General features: G+C 38.2%; 2 protein-coding genes across 5 annotated transcripts in view; one reads left to right on the forward strand and one right to left on the reverse strand.

The window, feature by feature from the left end:
* Positions 1-7,378: 7,378 nt before the first annotated feature.
* LOC114142604 (RNA guanine-N7 methyltransferase activating subunit) lies at positions 7,379-9,949 on the reverse strand. Its single transcript, XM_028013964.1, has 3 exons — positions 9,633-9,949; positions 9,089-9,259; positions 7,379-9,000 (listed from the first exon to the last, which is right to left on the reverse strand). The coding sequence occupies exons 1-3, from the start codon at positions 9,647-9,649 to the stop codon at positions 8,811-8,813; spliced, it is 378 nt and encodes a 125-aa protein (XP_027869765.1). The 5' UTR covers positions 9,650-9,949; the 3' UTR covers positions 7,379-8,810.
* A 668-nt stretch (positions 9,950-10,617) lies between these two features.
* Positions 10,618-20,523, forward strand: part of homer2 (homer scaffold protein 2) — a 32,665-nt gene continuing 22,759 nt past the window's right edge. The window contains exon 1 of one of the 4 annotated variants that reach the window (XM_028013962.1): positions 10,618-10,636. In XM_028013962.1, the coding sequence (XP_027869763.1) occupies positions 10,635-10,636 (2 nt within the window). In that variant the 5' untranslated portion in view covers positions 10,618-10,634. Of the gene's footprint in view, positions 10,637-10,797; positions 11,289-20,523 lie in introns of those variants that run through there. The other 3 variants (XM_028013963.1, XM_028013960.1, XM_028013961.1) reach the window with 3 other exon arrangements.

Here is a 20,523-nt window from a genome sequence, read left to right on the forward strand (position 1 = left end):
CTGATTCGTTCAGTCAATATTTCATGTGTATTCTTTTGTTGTTGTTGTTGTCGTTGTCTGCCACTAGGTGATGCTGTCTCCTAAACAAATTTCAAATCTGTGAAATTATTTAACTGCAGAAGACAAGTAAAAAACTATTAGTGGAAGTTATATATTGAGAAATACCTTTAAATTATTTATTTTTTTCTCAAACAATGAATGTATTCAGTAAAAAAAAAAAAAAAGTGATGCAACATTGTGAAAATCCAGCAGACACTCTTTTTTTTTTTTTTTTACGATTTTTTTAAAACGTTTTTTTTTTTTTGCTCGAAGGCCATTTATTTGACAGTACTTCCACAGACTAGTGGGGAGCAATAATTTGTTCAGATTCGAGCTCAGCTTTGCTAAGCATAAAATATAATAATACGGACAGTAGGATGGACATTTTATTAGAAATATATCATAAACTATTTAGAATACAACATTTGGGATTAGTAGTTGCATTTGTGTGGGTTCCAGCACATATAGGGATAGTAGGAAACGAGAAGGCTGATATAACGGCAAAGAAGGCAATACATAATCCTATTAGTTTTACAGTTAGGATGAGTAAATCGGAAGGGAAAAGTAAAGTCAAAGAAGAGCTGATGAAAATATGGCAGAGAAGGTGGGATAAAGGGTTAACAGGAAGGTGGTTTTATAAAATTCAGGTGGCTGTAGGAAAGAAAAGAATAGGAAGAAGGAATAGGAAAGAGGAAAGAATAATAACAAGGTTAAGGTTTGGTCATACAGGGCTTAATTATTCACTTTTTAAAATACAAAAGCATAAAACTGGAAAGTGTGAGTATTGTGAGAAGTCTGAAACAATAGAGCATGTTATTTTAGAGTGTTGTAAGTATGAAGAAGAGAGAAGATGCATGCTGAGAGAGTGTGTAGGTATTAAAGAAAGGTTTAATTTAATAGAATTTTTGAGGAGAGATCTCGGGAGTAGACATATTCAAATAATTATTCGGTATCTTAAAAAAACAAAGCTATTTCATAGGATATGAGTAGAGCAAGTTGGGTGTGAATGTGTAAAGAATATCAAAGAGGGGTATATAAAGCTATAAGCAAGTTGGATAATATAAGCAGGTGTGTATGTGTGGGGGTATGTTTAATCAGGAGTTAATGGAGGGAAAAGGTAGAAAGTGCAAGTTTATAGACCATCTCGAACCACACTCCATACCGGTAAGTGGCGGTAATGCTACTGTAAGTTTGTTGCCAACCGCCAATAAAAACCAAGAAGAAGAAGAAGAATAAGAAGAAGACTAGTGGGGAATGAGAGGAAGGACGATATGCGGTAAAGGTCAAAGTGTCCGGGACTCGAACCTGTGACGGTCGCGAGGAAACATGAGGCCTCCGTACATGAGTCACGCGCTTTAACCCCGCCGTGTCAAAAACACTTTTTATCCCATTTTTAAGTGGAGTATTATTATATTTGTTATGTTGAAGTTGTTTTTAATGAAGATTTTAGCAAAGATCAAAACATTATTTCACAACAACTTAAGCTTCTGTTATTCTGACCCAAATCATGCTGCGAAGGGCCCTAGCATTGCCCTGACGGATTTCCTGCTTGTGTGAGCTGAAGGGCCGAAACATCTCAAAAACCCAAGTGCTCTTGCATTGCATAAGGTGTACATGCATTATGCGGGACACGCTTTGGAAACAAGAGGGCCCTTTTAGACAGCTGTGAGTGGGCTTTGATGAGGAGATGGATCCACGATGGCTGTCAGGTGAGTCACCGAGACCTGAGAGCTTCTCCTGCCGACTGCCCACTTAGACAGCCTTTTATAGAAGAAAGATTCTGTAAAATCAGCTTGACGCAGGGATTTTTTTTATTACACCCACGATGTAAAACAGTAATAAAAAAAAAGGACACACACTGAAGCCTCTACTCTCACCTGTTTTGTGTTACAAGGCCTGGAATGTGTTGAAATACATCTCCATATAATATTTAAAGGATCTATTAGGACTACATTTCCATTGAACAAAGTGATAGATGATAAGCTTGAACACAATGTTAGCTGTATCATGTGATTTCTTTTTTTTATTGCTGAAGTTATTAGCTTACAAATCCATGAGAGGGTGTTGTGCTTTAATGTGTGTGGTGGTGTTTGTGTCTGCTATTGTGTGGGTGGGTGTATGACAGCAGAATGAGCTGTCTTTGACAGTTTGAGCCTTCGACTGGAGCACTAACAGCAGGGAAGGCGATTTCTGCCTCTGCTGTTGGTTCTTGACAATTTATGACACACGACAGTGCAGAAGTGAGATGTTTATCACAATGAAGCAGGACTATATTAGGCACTGCTGAGGACTTTGCTGTGCAATAATGATAATGTGTATCTGCGACTGTGGATAGCATCATAATCTCTTCTAAAGTGGTTTTACATCCAGGATATGAGTGCACACTTTAACATCAAAGATTATAGCCTTTTTTTCTTTTTTTGGGTTTTTAGATAATATGCAACTAAAAAAAGTTTGAATCGGAAACTTTGTCTCAGACTGGATTTATTTAGACCTATTAAAGTTTAACAATTCACACAGTACTCAGTGCATCATCCAAAGAAGAAAACTATGACACAAACCTGGGACATTAATCAGAGAACACTTTCTTGTTTACAGTTTTACAAGCAAATCACTGTCTATGACTGAAAACACCATCACTGTGATGCAGCACGGTGGTGGCAGTATCATGGTCATATGAAGCGGCGAGGTTGCTTTTCCTCAGCAGAGACAGATAAACTGCTTAGAGTTTATAGGAAGATGGCTGTAGCAATTTCTATTCAGATTTTTGACTAAGCTTAGTCATGCATTTTGGGAAACAGGGTTAGATACTTTACATTTCCTGGCCCATCTGCCAATTAATAGTTTTTATTACACAAACGCTAACAACAGCTCTAACTGGAGGAGACCTCAAGGTCTCATGGCTGCTCTCACAACCTGCCTGGGTAGAAAGACAGGATGATAAAAAAAAAACTCGATTATGTCAACAAATTTGAACCAAGTGGGTCAGGCTTGATGGTTCCTATAGGTCTTCGTTCTTTGTGTCTTTTTCTGTCTCCCTCTGACGTTTTTTTTTTTTGACTCAGCATCCAGAGCTCAGCTCAGTCAAGCTGCTCAGTGTTTACTATGCCTCATTCGTTAACTGTTAAGAAAAATAGACTGAATCTTTTGTTATTGTTTTTTTCAAGCATAATTGGTACAATACCGTACAGCTGCTAGGAGTTGTAGATGAAAATTAGCAATTAGGGAGAAATCTACCTAGTCTTATATGATAGACAGAAATGTTTGTGTTGTGTAATGGACATTTTCTGTTTAAAAACAAAGAAAAGAGGAGGATATGAAAAAAAAATTCTTAGAGTCTACAGAAGAGTAGCCTCTAAGAGTAAGAACAGCCCTGCAGGTACAGAAATAAACGAGTTTGATGTATTTGCTCAGCTTTTACGTTAAATCTCACATTTTTCCTGTTCTATGACTTTATTCTGAAAATTGTTCCATTTTGCTCAATCTGACTCAGAAAACAGTTTCCTTTTTTTAAGTCCCTCCTGAAATCTGTACTGCATTAGTACACATGCTAGGATTTAACTTCGGGTTGCAGCTTGTCTGTTTTAATTTGCTGACATGATTTATCTTCACACTTACATTTATTTAGGTATCCTGTGCAGTGTGCTTTGACACATCCTCCATACATGTAACTCATTTAAATGGTATTTAAACAAAATGTTCTGGTGTGAGACACAGCTCTGCGTGTGTGTATATCTGGCTGCTTCTGAGCAAAACTAACCTGCAGGAAAAAAAACAAACATGTTTGTGTGTTCCTTTTGTCCAGCTGGTGGAGGTTATGCAATTTGTCTCCTGATGATTTTAGACAGTTGGCTAATTAAACGCCATGTAGACAGGACTGCATGGTGAGCATCAATAGCTCCTGCAAGACTAAGAATAGACAGGAAGGATTTTGATCACGTCAGATGAAACTGCTGCTTTGTGACTTTGTTCACATCAGATCACACAAGAAAAATGAAGGAAGGGATGTGTTTATTTTTTCATTGCATCCGATAAATTGCCAGAGGGGTCTTGATATTGATGCCGATGAAAATCCATGACATCTGACTTAAGAAAAATATAGAAAAGACAAACAATCCATGAGAACTTGGTTTGTAGCTGAAAACAAAATTGAAATGATCAAAGTCTGTAATCACCTTTTTAAAATAATATTTAAATTCATTAGAAGAGTGATGAAAATATCCAAAAATATCTTTTCACTCTTAAAAATGTTTTTTTTTTAAGTTTTAATTCAAGACTCATTTTGCAAATGACACACAAAGCCTATTTTTAGCTGCGATAGCCCACAAAAAAAAAAAAATCACTTTAACGGAAAGACGAGAAGAAAGTTGTGATCATATTTATTCAGTTTTATGTTCATGGTCTCCCCGCTTTTACGTCATCGGAACCACTGCTGTCATAAAGGATTCCTGTTAAAGGTAAATAAAAAACATAATGTAGACGAATTAAACTAGCAAGTTGAATTTAACTTAAAGTTCAGAAAAATAGCATCATTTACTAGATTGAATTTTCTGATTCATTTGTTTGTGGCAAGTTGACATGATATTATAGAGAAAGAAACTAGTAAGTAAATGCAGATTTAGAAAAATTAACTTATTCATTTGTTTTCTATGCATTCAAAAAGTAATTGAAGTAAAAAAAAATTAAAGAAGCAGGAAGATCTTTCAATCTTGAATATTTTTTCAGTTTTATTATTTTGTACAGATCAAGGAATCTGCATGGAATACAGATCATTTTGTATTATTTAGGTACAAATTATTGTCGGATTTTTGTGCAGTCACTTATGGATGCTATCAGATATGAATGCCACACTCTTAACCGACACAAGAACTAACCTATTATTGTGACCCCCAAAACATTAACAAGAGCAAACCCTGATTCCTGATAGCCAAGTTACATTTGTGTCAAAGCATGTCAGACATTTTAACAGACATTTAGTAAACTGTGTCAACTTGTTCGTAGGAGTAAAGCGTGTCTCTCATATGACTGGTGACCTGCATGCCGCTGTGACCTTTTTCTGTATCAGAAGCAGTCCTTCAGTGACACATTTACTTATGCTTCCGGTTTCATTCACATACTACGAATAAACCGTTCAAGGTGAAATGAAGTTCAACAGAACTGTGTCAGGATATTTAGCGAGAAGGGAAAAAAGCAGCTGACATTTGAAAGGAGCTGAAAGAAACATTTTTAAATGGACCTTTCAGGCACAGAGTATCCCGACACCCTATTAACGTGTTTGAGTAAAGAAAGATGCCACCAGATATAATCAGACAAACAAGCTCGGCTCAGCGGCACAGTCCACTCTCTTTACATGCATGACCTGTGCAGATGCATGATTAACTTATAGGGTGTGCAGCTGGATGAACGGAGGACAAGATGTTGTCAAACCTCATCTAACAGCAGCAATTTTTTAAAAAGAAATCCCATTCCTAATTTAAGTGCACACGGGTGGCTGGTTAGCATTTGCTCACATGAGTTAATGAGATACAACTGTGTGGAGACTTGCATGTTCTTGGCACAAACTGGAAACCACAAATTTCGACAAGAGCAGCAAAGCAAGCATGCTTCCACCATTCAGACTCACATGCAACACAAATCCTCTGTACTGTCTGCTGGAGGCTGGGGGCTGGCTGACCCGGGCCGATCTCAGTCCCTGCACTCTCCAACACCAGATGTAGGTCGCAAAGTGCTGCAGGGGCTGGGGGATGCAGGGCCCCGCCTGTTTGTGTGCAATAGAGGGGAGGGGGGGCTGGAGTTCATTGTGTGCAGACATGTATTTCTGTGTGCGGTAAGAAGGGGAGAGAGTGGAGTGATGATTGCACTGGATGAGTTCATCACCAAGGACATGGCCCCCAGCGCACTGTCTCCATTGCTGTCACTATGTATTGTCCCAAACAGGCCACATGAAGCCTGACAGCCCGGCAGATGAGACTGAGGCAGTGCTCCCATCTCTATACATACTCGTCTCTCTCTATTGTTTTTCCTCCCAGTCTTTAAATGATTCGCTATCAGATAACTAATTAAAACGCAGCAAGGGGTGAATATTTTTGGCATTAATAAATCCTAAAAGGTTCTGGAGATTTTTCCATGCAGTAAAAAACAACAACAAAAAAACCATTTGAAATAATGTTATCCTCTATTTAGAAGATGAGAGCAAAGAATGAGCCGATGCTCATGAAGTGAGTAGGTTAACACGTTGAGGTGAGGTCCGGATTAGTCTTTGCAGCGGCATGAACCCCATTTATGGTCTACTTATTGAAGATTTACAGAGGATGTTAGTTCATCTTACTCTTCTAGTTGTTTGGATAAGAAAAATAAGTGTTGGACTTTTACCAAATGCCGTACTTCTTACAAGATCAAAGCAGGCTAAGGGAATGCAATGCGTTTGTTTAAAAAATAAAAGTAAAATCTGTAAAAGAGAATGGTAAAATCTCACTTTAGGAATTTTGATCAAAAGAAATCCCTAAAAAATATTTTCACGGCTGTACAATTTTCTAAAACAATGTGCAGTGGGTAAATGCCATTATCTTAAGGAAAACCTCAACTTCCAGGATTAGGCAGTTATTTGGTATTAATGTTAGTAAGACTAGAAAAAGAAAGGCTAAATCCAAACTGTGCCAACAGGACAATATTAAAAGGGCTGGAGACACAGGACTCTGGGATGTAGATGATTTAATCTGAACTGGTTGCTTCGCAGCCTTCCCCTCTCTTCTTTAGTCGCTCACTTCCTCATCATCCAGCTGAATGTGTTGTCCAAATTAAATGTTAACCTTGTAGACACTGGGAATCTGAATATAAAACTCATAAATCATCCCAAATCCAGTAGCATTCGAACACAGTTACTGTTTATCACATAACAGAGCTCCTCTGGTTAATGGACTCTAAAGCTCGAAGTGCCGACATTAAGGCTCTGAGTTACATATGCCAGAGCCAACGGTGCATGTTGCAGTAATGTATTAATGATGCACATCAATGTTTTAGCTGCTTTAAAAAAATGGGAACTGTTCTGAATATTGACTGTGAATGCAGGTTTTTCTCTACGTAGAGTAAAGTCGGGGTTGAGGTCACAAGTGGCTGGTAAAGAAATACCTTCTGTGAATCAACTCTTTACGCAGATGCATTGATAAACGTGAGGCACTTTAACTGAAATCTAAAGTACTAAGCTGAATGACTAAATGTAACTTGTCCTAAATGATCTTCACTGTTCTCAGGAAGCATTTCAGTGACCCATTTAAAAAGCCCAACTGGAGAACAAAATTGAGACTGGATACCTTAATACATGAAAAGATACTGACTCCAGTGCGTGTTAGCAAACATTTTAGTGTATTTATAAATGCAGAATTTTAATCTATGAACATAAGTATTCTTTAAAAGAACCCTCTGATAACAACACATGTTGGTTTCACCTTTTTAACCAAACAGGTAGCTAACGCTATGCTACGTCCCTGATGACTAGGAGTTTCTATTTCTAGAAGCAGTACGACCTTTCAGCAGCAATAGTGATGTGTGAGCATGTGTTATTCATGAGACACCTTTGCACTGAGGAGTATTTAAATATAATCAGGACGGCATATTATTCAACTAGACCAACATTTATGTTAATATTCCACAATTACAATGTTCACCACCAGTAGATGTGTATGAGCTATAATCATCTCTGTGAAAGAAATGAGTTGGGTCTAAAAGTGCAGATTGCAGATGAGCATTTTAAATGTCTATTAACGTGCTAAAGACATTGTCTTGTAAGTGCTGCATAAGTAAAACAATTTAAAACAAAAAAACATCTTTTCTGTGTAGGACAGTGATTTGATCTTTATCTGCTCCCAAATTAGAAAAAGAAATCTTGTCACAGGAGAGATTAAAACAGTGAAATTGTTTAAGTGTTAGCTGCTGCTTCATAAAATTGAAAGGCATTTCTGGCTTTTTTACCTCATTGTGTTTCTTTAAGTGGATTACAAAAGTAACTCCTTGGGATGGTTAAAATACTGGACTCTGAAAGCTGCTGGAAAATTCACAGAATGTGGTTTTCTTTGCATCTTGTGAAATAAGCTAAGTATCCTTAAAAAAAGTTTATGTTTTTTCCCAGAGGTTCATTTGTAAGAAAACAACCATTTGAAAACCACAACCTTTAAGTAGATATTAAAACATACTTCTCATTAAGCCCAGATTTCAATATTAAAATGTTTATTGAAATGATCTAATATCTTAGATGTGTTTTTATTGACTTGATGTAAAAATCATAATTGACATAAATAGGGTTGAATCTATTATTCAAGTGTGTTTCACATAGTGATTTGACTTACAACACCTAAATTAAAAAAAATATATCTTTAAAGACTGGAAACATGGTTGACACCCATTACAGTAAGGTTGGTATATGTGAATGGGTTTAAGCAATTAAACTTTATGCATCTGATTGCACAGTCAGCAGTCATTTTATTTGAAAAATACATATTCTAACAGAAACAAAAGTTAATCTGCAAGTTCATGCACTGATGGTAAAAATAAAGCTGTATCATGAATACATTTGTCTTGGAAATTCAGATTTCACATCACAATCACTGCAAAGTTCTGCCTTTACATGCATATTTGCTATAGGTAAAAACAAGGGACAGGAAATTTAAAGAGCAGCTCTTACTGCATCACTGATGAAAAGGAGAAACCAGCTGAATCCTACCACAAACAAGTGAAGCTCAAGTCATGAGACCGTAAATAGTAGAAATCTGGAGTAATCAGTAGCGATCATAATGTGGACGATTATGGGAGTTGTATCCCTGATTGGAGCCTCTGGACCCAGACTGATATCCACTGCCATGCCCCCAGTTCTTGTCTCTGTCATGCCCGTGATGTCCATGACGGTCCCCTCGCCATCTCCTGTCTTCTCCCCAACTGCGGTCTCTGTAGCCTCGGCGGTCCTGGTACCTGGAAGGTATTCATAAAAACCCAATTATTGCAGCATAAAACATTTCCCATGGAGAGGCTGACTGAACACAAACTGGACCAAAACTACCTGTTGTCCCTGCCCCTCTGGTTTCCCCCACCGCGCCCCCGCCAGTCCTCAACAATTGGTGGCGGATCAGCTGGACGTTTCAGATATTGCTGGTATTCACTGTCCTCCAGTGAAAATCTGTTAGAGAACAGCTCCTCGTAGCTCTGCGCATTTTCTGAGGTGTCAGACATCCTGTTAGCAAGATAAAAAGAAAAGGCTGTTAAACTTTGAAGAAAACAAAAAAAAGTATGAGAGAAAACTGCCAAGATGATTGTGTTATAGGTGATTTTGACTTTTTCAAAAACAAAAAAAACCCCAACATAACTTTAATACTACGTTTACAAGTTTTATTATACGAAAACTAATTTTAAAACATTTCAAGGTGCTTCATTTTTCAAGCCCAGTGAGATATTGTGTTCGAAGCGATTTTTAAACTCAAAGTGGATCAAATTCTGAGCGATTAAAATACCAGTGTCAAGCCAAAACTTAAAAGTATCTGCCTAAAAGCTGAAGATGAAAATTGACTTAATTTCCCAGCATTATGACAATAAATACTTATCCCAACCAGACAAGTGTCTTCATCAGAAGAAAATTAAGCTTGTGGCCAGAGTTCAGGACCAAGTCAGACAGGAAATCTGTAAAAGTTACTGCACAGAAAAATTTCAAAATCGGATAATGTTGCCCAATCAAGATGTAGCGCGACGACAGACCAGTACTAAGGGGGACTGACTGGGTGTGTGCATTTTTAATATGAATTGTTTGTGTCTGTAGATTCCCAGGGGCTGAAACTGCAGCAAAGCCTTACTGTACCAGACAAACTGAAAAATTACACTATGTCCGTCAAGGAAAGAATACTTGTTTAAACAGTGAATTTTTTTTTTAAATATTCATTTTTAAGATTAAAATATGCTAATACCTAGTGAAAGCAGCATGCTTAGCTGTAGTCGTATTTTCATAATTATTCCGTAAAGATCCTTAATATGTTCTTTCATGCTGAGTATTCCATTTGCCAACAACTAAACACAGGAAGTGATCTTTTCTGCCAAATAATATACAGTCTCTAGTTTAACAATGGACATTTAAACACTTATAGGGGAAAAACAGCTTTATAGAAACTACTAAACTGAATTGCTATTATTGCTAACACGGATTTTAAGATGGTTTTTTCCTATGAAGTTCGCAGCTATGAACTCTAAACCAGGAATTGATCCAGTACAATTACCATAATTAAAACATAAACGTTGTCCTTCAAATGCACTTTAGCAGAAAATGTAAGAACGCACCTTCACACGACAGCCGAGCTGTTAGCTTTAGCGTCAACCAGCATCGGAGCGTCACTGAAAATATGTTCCCTGAAACACAGAAGCCTGAAATAATGGTTCCGGGAGCGCGCGCACCTGCTCCTGATTACAAGCATTTCAGGTACTAGAAACCGAATTAAAAGCTTCTTTGTTAGCATTATCTGTCCGTGTTAAGTCCGGTTATGAAGACGCAGTTTAACTAATATGCACGTTAGTTGTCCATCTGACTGTATAACGGATCTCAACTTGAATTCAGCATTATAAACATGTAAGTGTTTAAACAAAACAAAACAAAACAAAAATAAGCTCTGGGTTCTGTTTCCTTGGACATTTCCTGATTTCAGACCACAGAGTTTGGACACAGTTGTCAGCGTGAAACCGCAGCACCACAGATACCGCAGGTTTAAAGAGAGTGGGTGGTTTTGCAAAAGGAGGCAGGTGGAGGAAGCCGCTCCGTGTCGCTGCTGCTTGCTGCCTCTGCTGCCCTTCATATGAAACACAATCCCTCTGGGGAGGAAGAAACTCCGCGTTGAGACCAGGCAGGCAGGCAAACATCAACTTATTTCATTATCGCCCTGCTGCAGGAAGCGAGGAGGAAGCCATTCTTAAGTGGGATTTAGCGCCTCACGTTTGATAGGAGCGACAAACCAGGAGAGGATTTAAAAAAAAAAAAAAACTTCCTGAACGTGTTTCTGTAGGAGCGAGCTTGACAACCCCGTGAATCGAGTTTACGGAGAAGTGCTCTCATATTTCACTTGTCTCTCAGCAGCAAGAAGACTTTTTTTTTTCCCCTGCTGCGGACAAAGCGGGGTTTGTGACTACGCTGACCACTAATATTTTGAGGAGCTCACTTTTAACATTATTTTTCTATAGCTTCCAAATAAAGAAAAGGAGTTGCACCTCAAGTCCGCCGCAATGGGGTGAGTGATCCGGAGAGCGCCGTCCTTCAGAGTGCCTTTATTAACACCTGACTGTTCAATGTGTGTCGGTTCGCTGAAATACCTCTAGAGCTGTTCACCTGTTCACCTGAATGGGGTGAACTGTCTCGCTTCGACTGTCTGTGAGGAGGACCCTTGCTTTACAAGGTTATATTTACAGACATCGTTTCTGTGAGATCATGCGACTTTTTATGTAAACACATTATCTTGCGTATAGCACATAATTTGAAGTGGATCCCTGTGCGTTTTACGTTCTTCATAATCTGTGCAGCTACAGCTTTGCGGCTGATGATATGGAGGTGTCAGAGTCAACACTGCCCACTAACAAGGAGAGATATGGCACTTGTGGGAGTGTGTGTGCTCTCTGGAGCTAGTGTGCACTTCCACTGTGGTTTGCAAGAAACTGCACATAATTTTGTGTCTATAGTCTGTTGTGTGGAGTGTTGACTCTGGCTCATCTCCATAGTTATGCAATCAGTAGCCCACTTGACATATACTTGACTGGGGTATCTATGTGAGGTACCTACTCTTCCTCTACATTCTGAAAACCTGTCATCCACTTCCACGTTATTAGTTTCTACCCAATTACACAAGTTTGTCTCCAACTACATGTTTAATCAAACCAGTTTTACAATCTCGTCATCGTCTTGGAAGTTTTACAGTCACCGAACCGGTTTGGAGAGGTGTTGGTCTTGTCGTGTCATGAAACTGGCCCAGTGGACCAGGAGCCAGGCCAAGACAGGGCAGGTCACACTTCCTGGTGGAGACAGCTCTGTGGCTTCAGTCTGCCTTATAACATCGGCTAGCGAGCCGAGAGAATCTTGGAAGGCGGAGACCCCAGTCTCCTTGGAAATCAGGATTCATTTTAGGATTACGAGTAAAGTTTGCCATCACTTTGTTTTAGAAGATGCTTCCTTTGTAATCAGCTGATGGCTGATTTGTCCAATATTTACATGATCAGAGAATCAAAAGTGACTTTCTAAATGGGCTCAGTTCAAAACTTTTGATTATTTTTAAAACTCACTTGCAGTTCCCTAATTTTAAGCCTTTTTTAAACTAAGAGCTGAGCTGTCTTTCTGAAATCGTTTTTCTCTGCAGCACACAATGCTAAGAGAAATCTGCAGTGTACCTATGCCTGTGATTAAACAAGTTTACACTTGAATTTCAGCAAGAAGGAAGTATAGGAGAAGCGCTTTCAGGCAATGATGCATCTTGTTCTGGTTTTCAATCAAATCTTTTTCTCTACTGTTAGTGTTTTGTCATTACATGAATACCAGGCTGCTCTTCTGAAAATGTGACAAGTTTGTATACATGTAGGGTAATAATGTTCAAAGTGGGACATCTAAAGCGGAACCTATAGTTGTGACATTATATATTATAGTTATAGCTTTACAGGCTTTGACCAGAGTGTCTGATACGAATATCAAACTGATGGAGGGTCGCAGGTTAGACGCTTGGATGGGGCGTACAGATGCTACGCCTACCTGATGTTGGAGACGATGGATTTTTGACTTCACCCACATGCCAGACAATTACACACCTACTGCTTTGACTGAGTACTTGAAACTCTAATACTAGTTTTACTGTAGGCCACAATTTATGTTCTACGCCATTCCAGATGTTCCAACTTGAATCAAATTGTACGGATACCCAGAGTTATTTTGTTTTTCGATATGGCTCTCCTGCTAGAGAAGCATTTCTCACGGGGCGACATGAGCATTCGGTTAATGGGTGATTTTGTTTTACTTGTATTTTCAGCCAATGTGTAGCCGGCACCCCACAGAAAGTCTCGGGTTTGTTTCACTCAATTTTCTTAGCTAAAAGAAAATCAGGTTTATATTACATTATCTCTATTCAAAAATATAAAATACACGTTCTGGTGTGACCTGAGCTTGGCGGGTCTACATTTGAGATTCATGATGCCTTCATTCCATTTGAATACAGAAAAAAAAGTATTCTCCATGATTGTTTTGGTATTATAAACACTATATTGTAACCTAAAAATGTATATCTATAGACCAGGGCTGAAATGATTAATCGATTATCAAAATAATTGTCAACTAATTTAGTAATGGATAAATGATTAACTGGAGTGCAGAGACTCAAAAAAGGCCATTTGGTTAAAAAAAAACAGTCAGAGGTGTAATCATCCCAAAACTGTACAAAAAATGAATTTTACTATTAGGATAAAAATATCTTTGCCTGTAATGTTTCAACCAAATTTTAAGTGGTAAAATTTTAGCTTCACCTGGTTCAGATTTACTAATAGAATGCTATATTTTTACATTTTAGGCAATAAAATATTTATTTGCATTATTAGAAAAGAAATTGAATAATTACTTTTGAATTATTGAGTTATTTATTTTAATCATTTATTGTGTTAAGTGAAGAATCTGAGTAATGTGCCTTTATATTATCTTTAATTGAATAGATTATCTGATTAATTTATTCTTAAATTAATTGTTAGTTGTGGCCTCGGTGTAGACTGGCTGTTTGTTTTTATCTGAACGTTTGGTTTGTGGACTGATGGTTGATTCTTGGATATCTTATCATGGAAAGTTGATTTCGCAGGAAAGCGTAGCAGAAGTTTTACAGAAGCAATCTTACTTGCGCAATGTCTCTGATTACACCCTAGTGATGACGCAACAATGTTGCACCCTAGGGATCAGTCGGAGCTGACCAGGTGTGTCTTACTTTTTGTTTTCGCTTCATTGTTGGGAGTTGTTCTCTACGAAACTATTCACTTCTAAATGAAGTTTTAGATTAATCATTTCACAAAAAAATACTTAGGAGAGGAAACACCCAGGATATTTTTCTTTTGTGCCTTAATTACTAGTCTTTGACTATATGAAGTCACTCTGGCGTCATTTATTTTTGTTAGTTTTTTTCGTCACTAAAGTTCCATAGGACTCATTGAGGCTATTGTGAATTTGTCTCAGTAATAATAATATAAACATACGCCTTAATCGCCTACCTGCAATTGAATACTGATGAATTTTGGGAGTGAGAACATTGTACTGCTGCAGTGTGAAAGAAAGTTGTATTTTTGGAAGAGGTTAGTAGCTAATGCACCGTGTCTCTGGAAGTGCTGAAAAATAAAGCTTAGATTGCCTGAAGCCCTGTTGTACAGAATAAGCACACAGCCAGCCAGCAGTATAATCAGCATATTGCTATTTAAAGCAAGCTATGCTGGGAGCAGCCCTAACACAGGGATAGATGATAATCTCCTGGCTGGCCAGAGAATGACATCCAAAGGCTTAACACTCATTGATTAGGCTCTGTGCAATGGCAGCAGGTCGCTTGGCTGCCCTGACAGGAGACTGGACTTTAAGCCTAACCAGAGAACCAGAGTATGCGTCTGGTTTGGAGGCAGCCCTCGTTGAGTTCTTGTTTGCGAGAACAGGAGCAGGTTTTAGTGGTAAAAAGGGTAAAGGAAGAAGGACACGGATGGTGGATTGAACGTTATCTCAGCAGATGGTTGAAGCCCAGGAGGCCATCTGCTGTCATACTGGGTTTCTGGGGAGATTTCCTCACTCCCTTTTCCTTGGATCTCTCAGATTAAGTTGGGCTCTTCGTGTCACCTCAGTGTGGCGGTGGGGGGCCTGCTGCGTCTGCTGGCGTGAACCTGGCCCGTCGCCCGTAGTACATGAGATGCTGCTGTATGACGGCAATAACTGGCAAGACTACTGAAGGTCACTGATGATGACTGCAGCTAAAGCAGGCTGATGGGGAATAAAAAAGAAAAAAAATGGGGATTCTGTCAATTCAGTTGTTCAGAATAGGTTGTTTATACAATAAAACACTACAGTATTATAGAAAATCGGAGTGCAAATGTAATGAGAAGACCCAATCTGAATGAAATCAGATTTTTATGTCATGAGTGATTGACTGTATTGTGACTGACTCTACAGACTGACTGCAGGTATATCAGGGGTTGTATCACAATATTCAAATATTTCTTGAGGCAAAACGTGCTGATCTGTGAGCTGGTATTTTTGTGCATTGTTTTAATATTTTTATTAACTGAACAATTCAGGCTTAAGATTCTATTCTAACTTTGGTTGATGTTTGTCTTTTAGATCCTCATTTTCTTCCATTTTTAATAAGCAGGTTGTTATAATATATCAGATTTATTCCATTATAGGGTCAAAATTTAACATGTCGTTTAAAATCACTTAAGTCACCTTTGGACTGAGAAGTTCAATGGTGAGGGTTTCATCTTTGCTCATCCTTCATCCACCAGGTTTAGTAGGTTGACTTGTAAAAGAGCTGCGTCATGATATGAAGAAGATATGTAATTGCAATACTATCGGTGAAAATTGGGACGACTCAGTTGATTTTTCTCACTCTTTTCTTTCATTATCATTTCAGAACATCCCCACCAGTTTGAGTTTTCTCATCTCGGCCACTAAAGATAATCATCAGGTGTGGGTATTAAGGGCAGTTAGTCTGTCCACCTGGGCAAATGTATTATCAATTTGCAGAGTGTGCACTTGAACACTTGAAATTTAGTTTTCTACCAAAGATTACATCCAGGAAGTCTGTTATTTTAAGTCATTTTGGGATGGCAATTTTGTTTGGAAATAATTTCGAAAATCTACTTACTGTTATGTTTTGTGGCTGCAGTTGTTAGAACAGGTCTTTCTAACACCTGATCTAAATGTCAGCGTTTTCCCTATCCTTTCATGAAAGCTTACTTAATTTGTTGTTAATGATGTTAGAAAAAGCTGTTCTCTTTGGGCTTCGACACAGAATAGAGGATATTCTGCAGAAAGCTACATGTAGGGGTGGTAAAGTAATTCAACTTGTATTAGATATCACATTATTTAATATAAAAATATATCTCATTTTGGCTTCATTCAACCAGTTAAATAAAATATTGGCACACAAAAATTGGACTCATGACACTAAGACTACAAAAAGACAATATATACATAAAAAGTTCTTTGCGATACTAATATTGCACAAGTTAATAGTGTGTCAAAAGTATACTTTCATACTACACTGCAATCATGAGATGTCACAATGTAGTCGGTGGGGAAAAGAAACGGCAAAAAATGATTAAGTGTAAACTTGTCATTGAGCTTGTTGCAGCTTCCCGTTTTCCTTCCATATTAAGATTTGATCACCACTGACACCATTACTTGGCGTCACTTCAGTATTAAATTGAGAACTTCCATCCTCAGTAGAAAGTCAAGCAATGTGTAAAGTCATGTTCAAACATTTAGTAATGTTAACAAGCCTGTTCATGAAGCTGTCTATGCCGACATAATAAGGTGCCACCATGAAGATGTAGTGGAGGAAAGGGCATCCTCTGAAATAAAACTAAGTGGGTGTTTCACAACATCCTCGACTGCGCACACAGTCCTCTGCTAGGACTAGAAATGTGTTGAGCAGAGGGAGGAATACATCGGCGCTTCTTTCAAAAGCGGGCAGGGGCAGGCTAATTTTATTTGACATGTTTTGTGATCACTTGTGTTTTGATCTGAGTTTGCTTTTTAAGGGGGGAAAGGAAACGTTACATTTCTACATGCTGGCTATTGGGGACTAAAACCAGTCCACAGTAAAATATGCACCAGCCTTCATCTGTGATGGCACAGGGGGTCCATCACTGCATATTGAATCAGTAATTGTCCATGTGTGAAGATGCTATTGATATGACATGCCATAATCAGGATAATGTATTTCCCCCCCCCACATTTCCACCAGCATAGTTTCAGTTTATGTAACCAGCTGTGTTGTTTTTCATCAAATTTATTTTCCTCCCATTTTCTAAGCATGTTGATATTGTCAATTTAAAACTTATTAAACTTGCTGTGATTGTGGCTGGCCAGCAAAGCATTTGTCCCTCAAAAAAACCTGTAATGTTCCTTTTGCTTTATATATTAAAATCCACATTTAAACTTTTAGCTGAAAATGCTCTAAAATAAAGATGAAAGCATAGGATAAATATTTCATATTCCTAATGACTTCATTAGAGAAACGGCAACTTTATTGCATTGAAAACCCAGGTGGCTTGTTGTAATGAACAGAGCTCTTCTCTCCTGACTGTCTTGTTCAGTCAAATCTGTGAATTTCTACTGTTCCATAAAATGTCTAGTTTATATCCAGCCTTGTATGTTTGACATATGAAGAGGATTACACACAAACAGAGACATACTGAGACTTTCATTTATTCATTTTTTGCAGTTTAGGCTCGGTTATGGATTCTGTTTTGCTTCTGACTTGAAATTGGAGAAGTGTTGCATTTTAATGGTGCCATATTGTGTAGCTGGCCTCCAAATCTTCTGAACTAGAGGAAATTATTTTCCCTTGTTTTAATAGAGAAGATATCCCCCGGTTTTCTTTTCTCGTTGAAAATCCAACTGTGTTCATGTCGGCGCTGGAAGGCGAAGGTAATAAAATATAATTTGTTCAAATTCAGCAGTGAGTAATTTTCCTTATATTGCTCACGTTCTTGAAGTGAATGGAAAATACAAAAGTTTTTTATAAAGCACATGGATCGGAGACAGCGGTCAGCATGTTTCCTATTGGGTCATTGTTTGGACCAATGCTTGGACCATTTGGGCTGCTGGGTGTTCTGGTTTGGCGCATGTCTAATCAAGAATGCTTGATTGTGATGAAAATGTAAAACAAACAAACAAAAAAAGTAGTTTTGTCTTGAACACATTTTGTTTGTTCCTAAATATTCAATCTGCTTGTGCCACTGCACTGGTTTCCTGTGGTTTATTTTGCTTCCTGACGATTTATTCAAATGAAAACCTATTTCTTGGACAGCTGGCCTTAGACTGTCCCAGTGGCAAAGAGACAAATGAGAATATCTTATTATGTAACAAACTCATTTATGTGATGGAGCCTGTGGTTCTGCTTCCATTAGTACCTGAATGCACAGTTGATGTTTTTTTTAAATATACTTACTGCTCTTTCAAAGCACCAAACCTGGTGCTACATGGTGTGCTGACTTCCTCTCTGACCTGCAAACTTCAGACATTTTTAACAGCACTCCAAGTCCACGGTTCTTTAGTGTATATTATCTTTCTTCATAGGAAGCAAAGCCGAACTAATAAGAATGCTTCTCAGGATTTCATTTCAATGCGCTAATGTATTTTCAGGTCCATCCTGACCATTTATTGAACGAGGATGAATGACAGCGGTTGCTTTATTTTCTTCCTTACGTAGGTTGTATAACCTGTCAGTCAGATACTGTTCACTTTCTGTCGGAAATGGAAATTTGCAGCCTCCGTCTCTGAAGCTGCTCGCTGCAGGTTTTCTGTCAAACAGGCTGGTTTTCAATTTCGACATTCTGTTTGTTCGCTTTGACCTCACATTACCTCTTGGTCAGAAAATTTATGAATACAGCCGATGATTGTTTGGCTTGTTAGCCTGGAGTGAATTCCTTAACTCAGGAATCTTGTTTAAAACCAGTTCCTCTAGTAGCTCTGTCTTCTTTTTTTGTTTTGTTTTTATTGTCTTCTAAAAACCAGGTAGGGGAGAAATGCAATGTGACTGCAACTCGTTGCAATAAAAAGCGCATCTAGAGTCTCAGTCAAAAGTGACGTCTGTGTGCTTTTTATTCACATTTTCTCTCTGGACAGAGTGTCGGCTTTAAAATGTCTTTTCTGAACATAATCACAGTGCTGGAAAATCTCACTCTCCTTTTAGACCGTCATGTTTAGGAACATCATAGGTGGTTTAAAGTAAATCTTTAACATGACTTCAGTGTTGTCTGCTGTCATTAAATGTTATCAATGTAAAGGCTTGTAATCTATTAACTGGAGGAACACATTTGACAAATTTCAGCTGGTTTACGTCGGCACATCTAGATTTGTTTTAATGTATTCTTTTTAAGCACGCAGCTCCATTAATGTCCCATGAGTGTTTATAGGTCTAAGATGAACAAAGAGATGATGTATGTAGAGACAGACAGAGCAAATTAACTCAGACTTGCCTCCCCTCACAGAAACACACACACCTGTAAATTATTCAAAGCACCAGATGGGGACAGAGAGCACTCGACAGTCAGTGGGACCAGAATGTAGTCAAAACATCCCCAGCGTTTTTAATTCAGGAAAAATCAATCAACTTAATGCCTTTTATCCCCAAAAATCAGATCACTGGATTCCACTAACAGTTGTGTAAGTGCAGCCATGTGTTCAGTGTTGGCCTTTCGTTTGTCTTCCCCTGCCAGAGAGAGCTGGCTTCAGACACTGCCGCCCCAGCAAAGGTCAGCCTTTGTGTGTGTTTGTGTGTGTGGATGGAGCAACAGCAGTGATCTGTATAATGGGTTTTGTTGTTCCCAAAGCAGATGAAGATGGAGATTAGGCTTAAAGGGGGCAGCAAATTTATTAGGCTTTAATTTCTCAGCAACCCATAATCCCAATGGAAGGAAAAGCTTTATTAGCTCATGAATATTTGCAGCATGTCAGGCTGGCTCTCTGCTTCACATGTTCCTCTTTTTTTTTTAATGGTGCAGCTTTAACTCTGCATCTCCTGAAATTAGATTGTTTGCAAATGTGTTTGACTTAAAAGGTGCCAAAAATGTGGTTTCATTTACATTTTCTGTACATATTCATAATAAATGCAGTGTTTTACTGTCAAGATATCAATTTGAGATGTGGGTCATGAACAGTAAGTCGAGTAAAAGTCAAATGCAAAAAGAGAAAGCTTGGGAAAACATAAGACGGTATTCGGTGAACTGAGATGAGAAATCTGTCGCTGATCTCACAGGTTGTATAAAATCAAATAAAAAAATTATGCTTTTCTCACTTCAAATGTTACTTTATCATAGTTTTTACAAAGGGGCTCTAAAAACTATAGTTGTTCCCTTCTGCGTTCAATATTTTAGTGATTCACATAGGCAGCCTTTGAGTGATTTTAATATTTCTGAGGTTGGATAACTTTTGTACTTAAATGAAGGTCATTTTTAGATGATCATTTCTAAGTTGATATCTCAAAGGTTCTCATTGGAGGTGTGTGTTTTTAAATTAAATCATAAAATATACACTGCTGATTCTGAACTATTCTTTCTCTGCACAACTTAAATACACTTTTAAATGCTGGAACCTCTGCTTTGCTGTAAATCCAAATAATTTAAAGTCTACCCATTACTTTCTCCAGTCCTTTGCTTTTAGTCTCTGATCATTCTTGTACTAGGAGGTTTTGCAGCAGAACATTTTAAAAGGCTCTCCTGCACTCCTGTGCAGAACCAACCCTTTAT

The sequence above is a fragment of the Xiphophorus couchianus genome, chromosome 4 (assembly GCF_001444195.1).
Source record: "Xiphophorus couchianus chromosome 4, X_couchianus-1.0, whole genome shotgun sequence".
Lineage (NCBI taxonomy): Eukaryota > Metazoa > Chordata > Actinopteri > Cyprinodontiformes > Poeciliidae > Xiphophorus > Xiphophorus couchianus.

Excerpts from the sequence above, each read along its gene's own strand:
- LOC114142604 (XM_028013964.1), bottom strand. Across the intron at positions 9,001-9,088 it reads CAGAGGGGCAGGGACAACAG|GTACCAGGACCGCCGAGGCT; the intron begins GTAGTTTTGGTC and ends AATACCTTCCAG.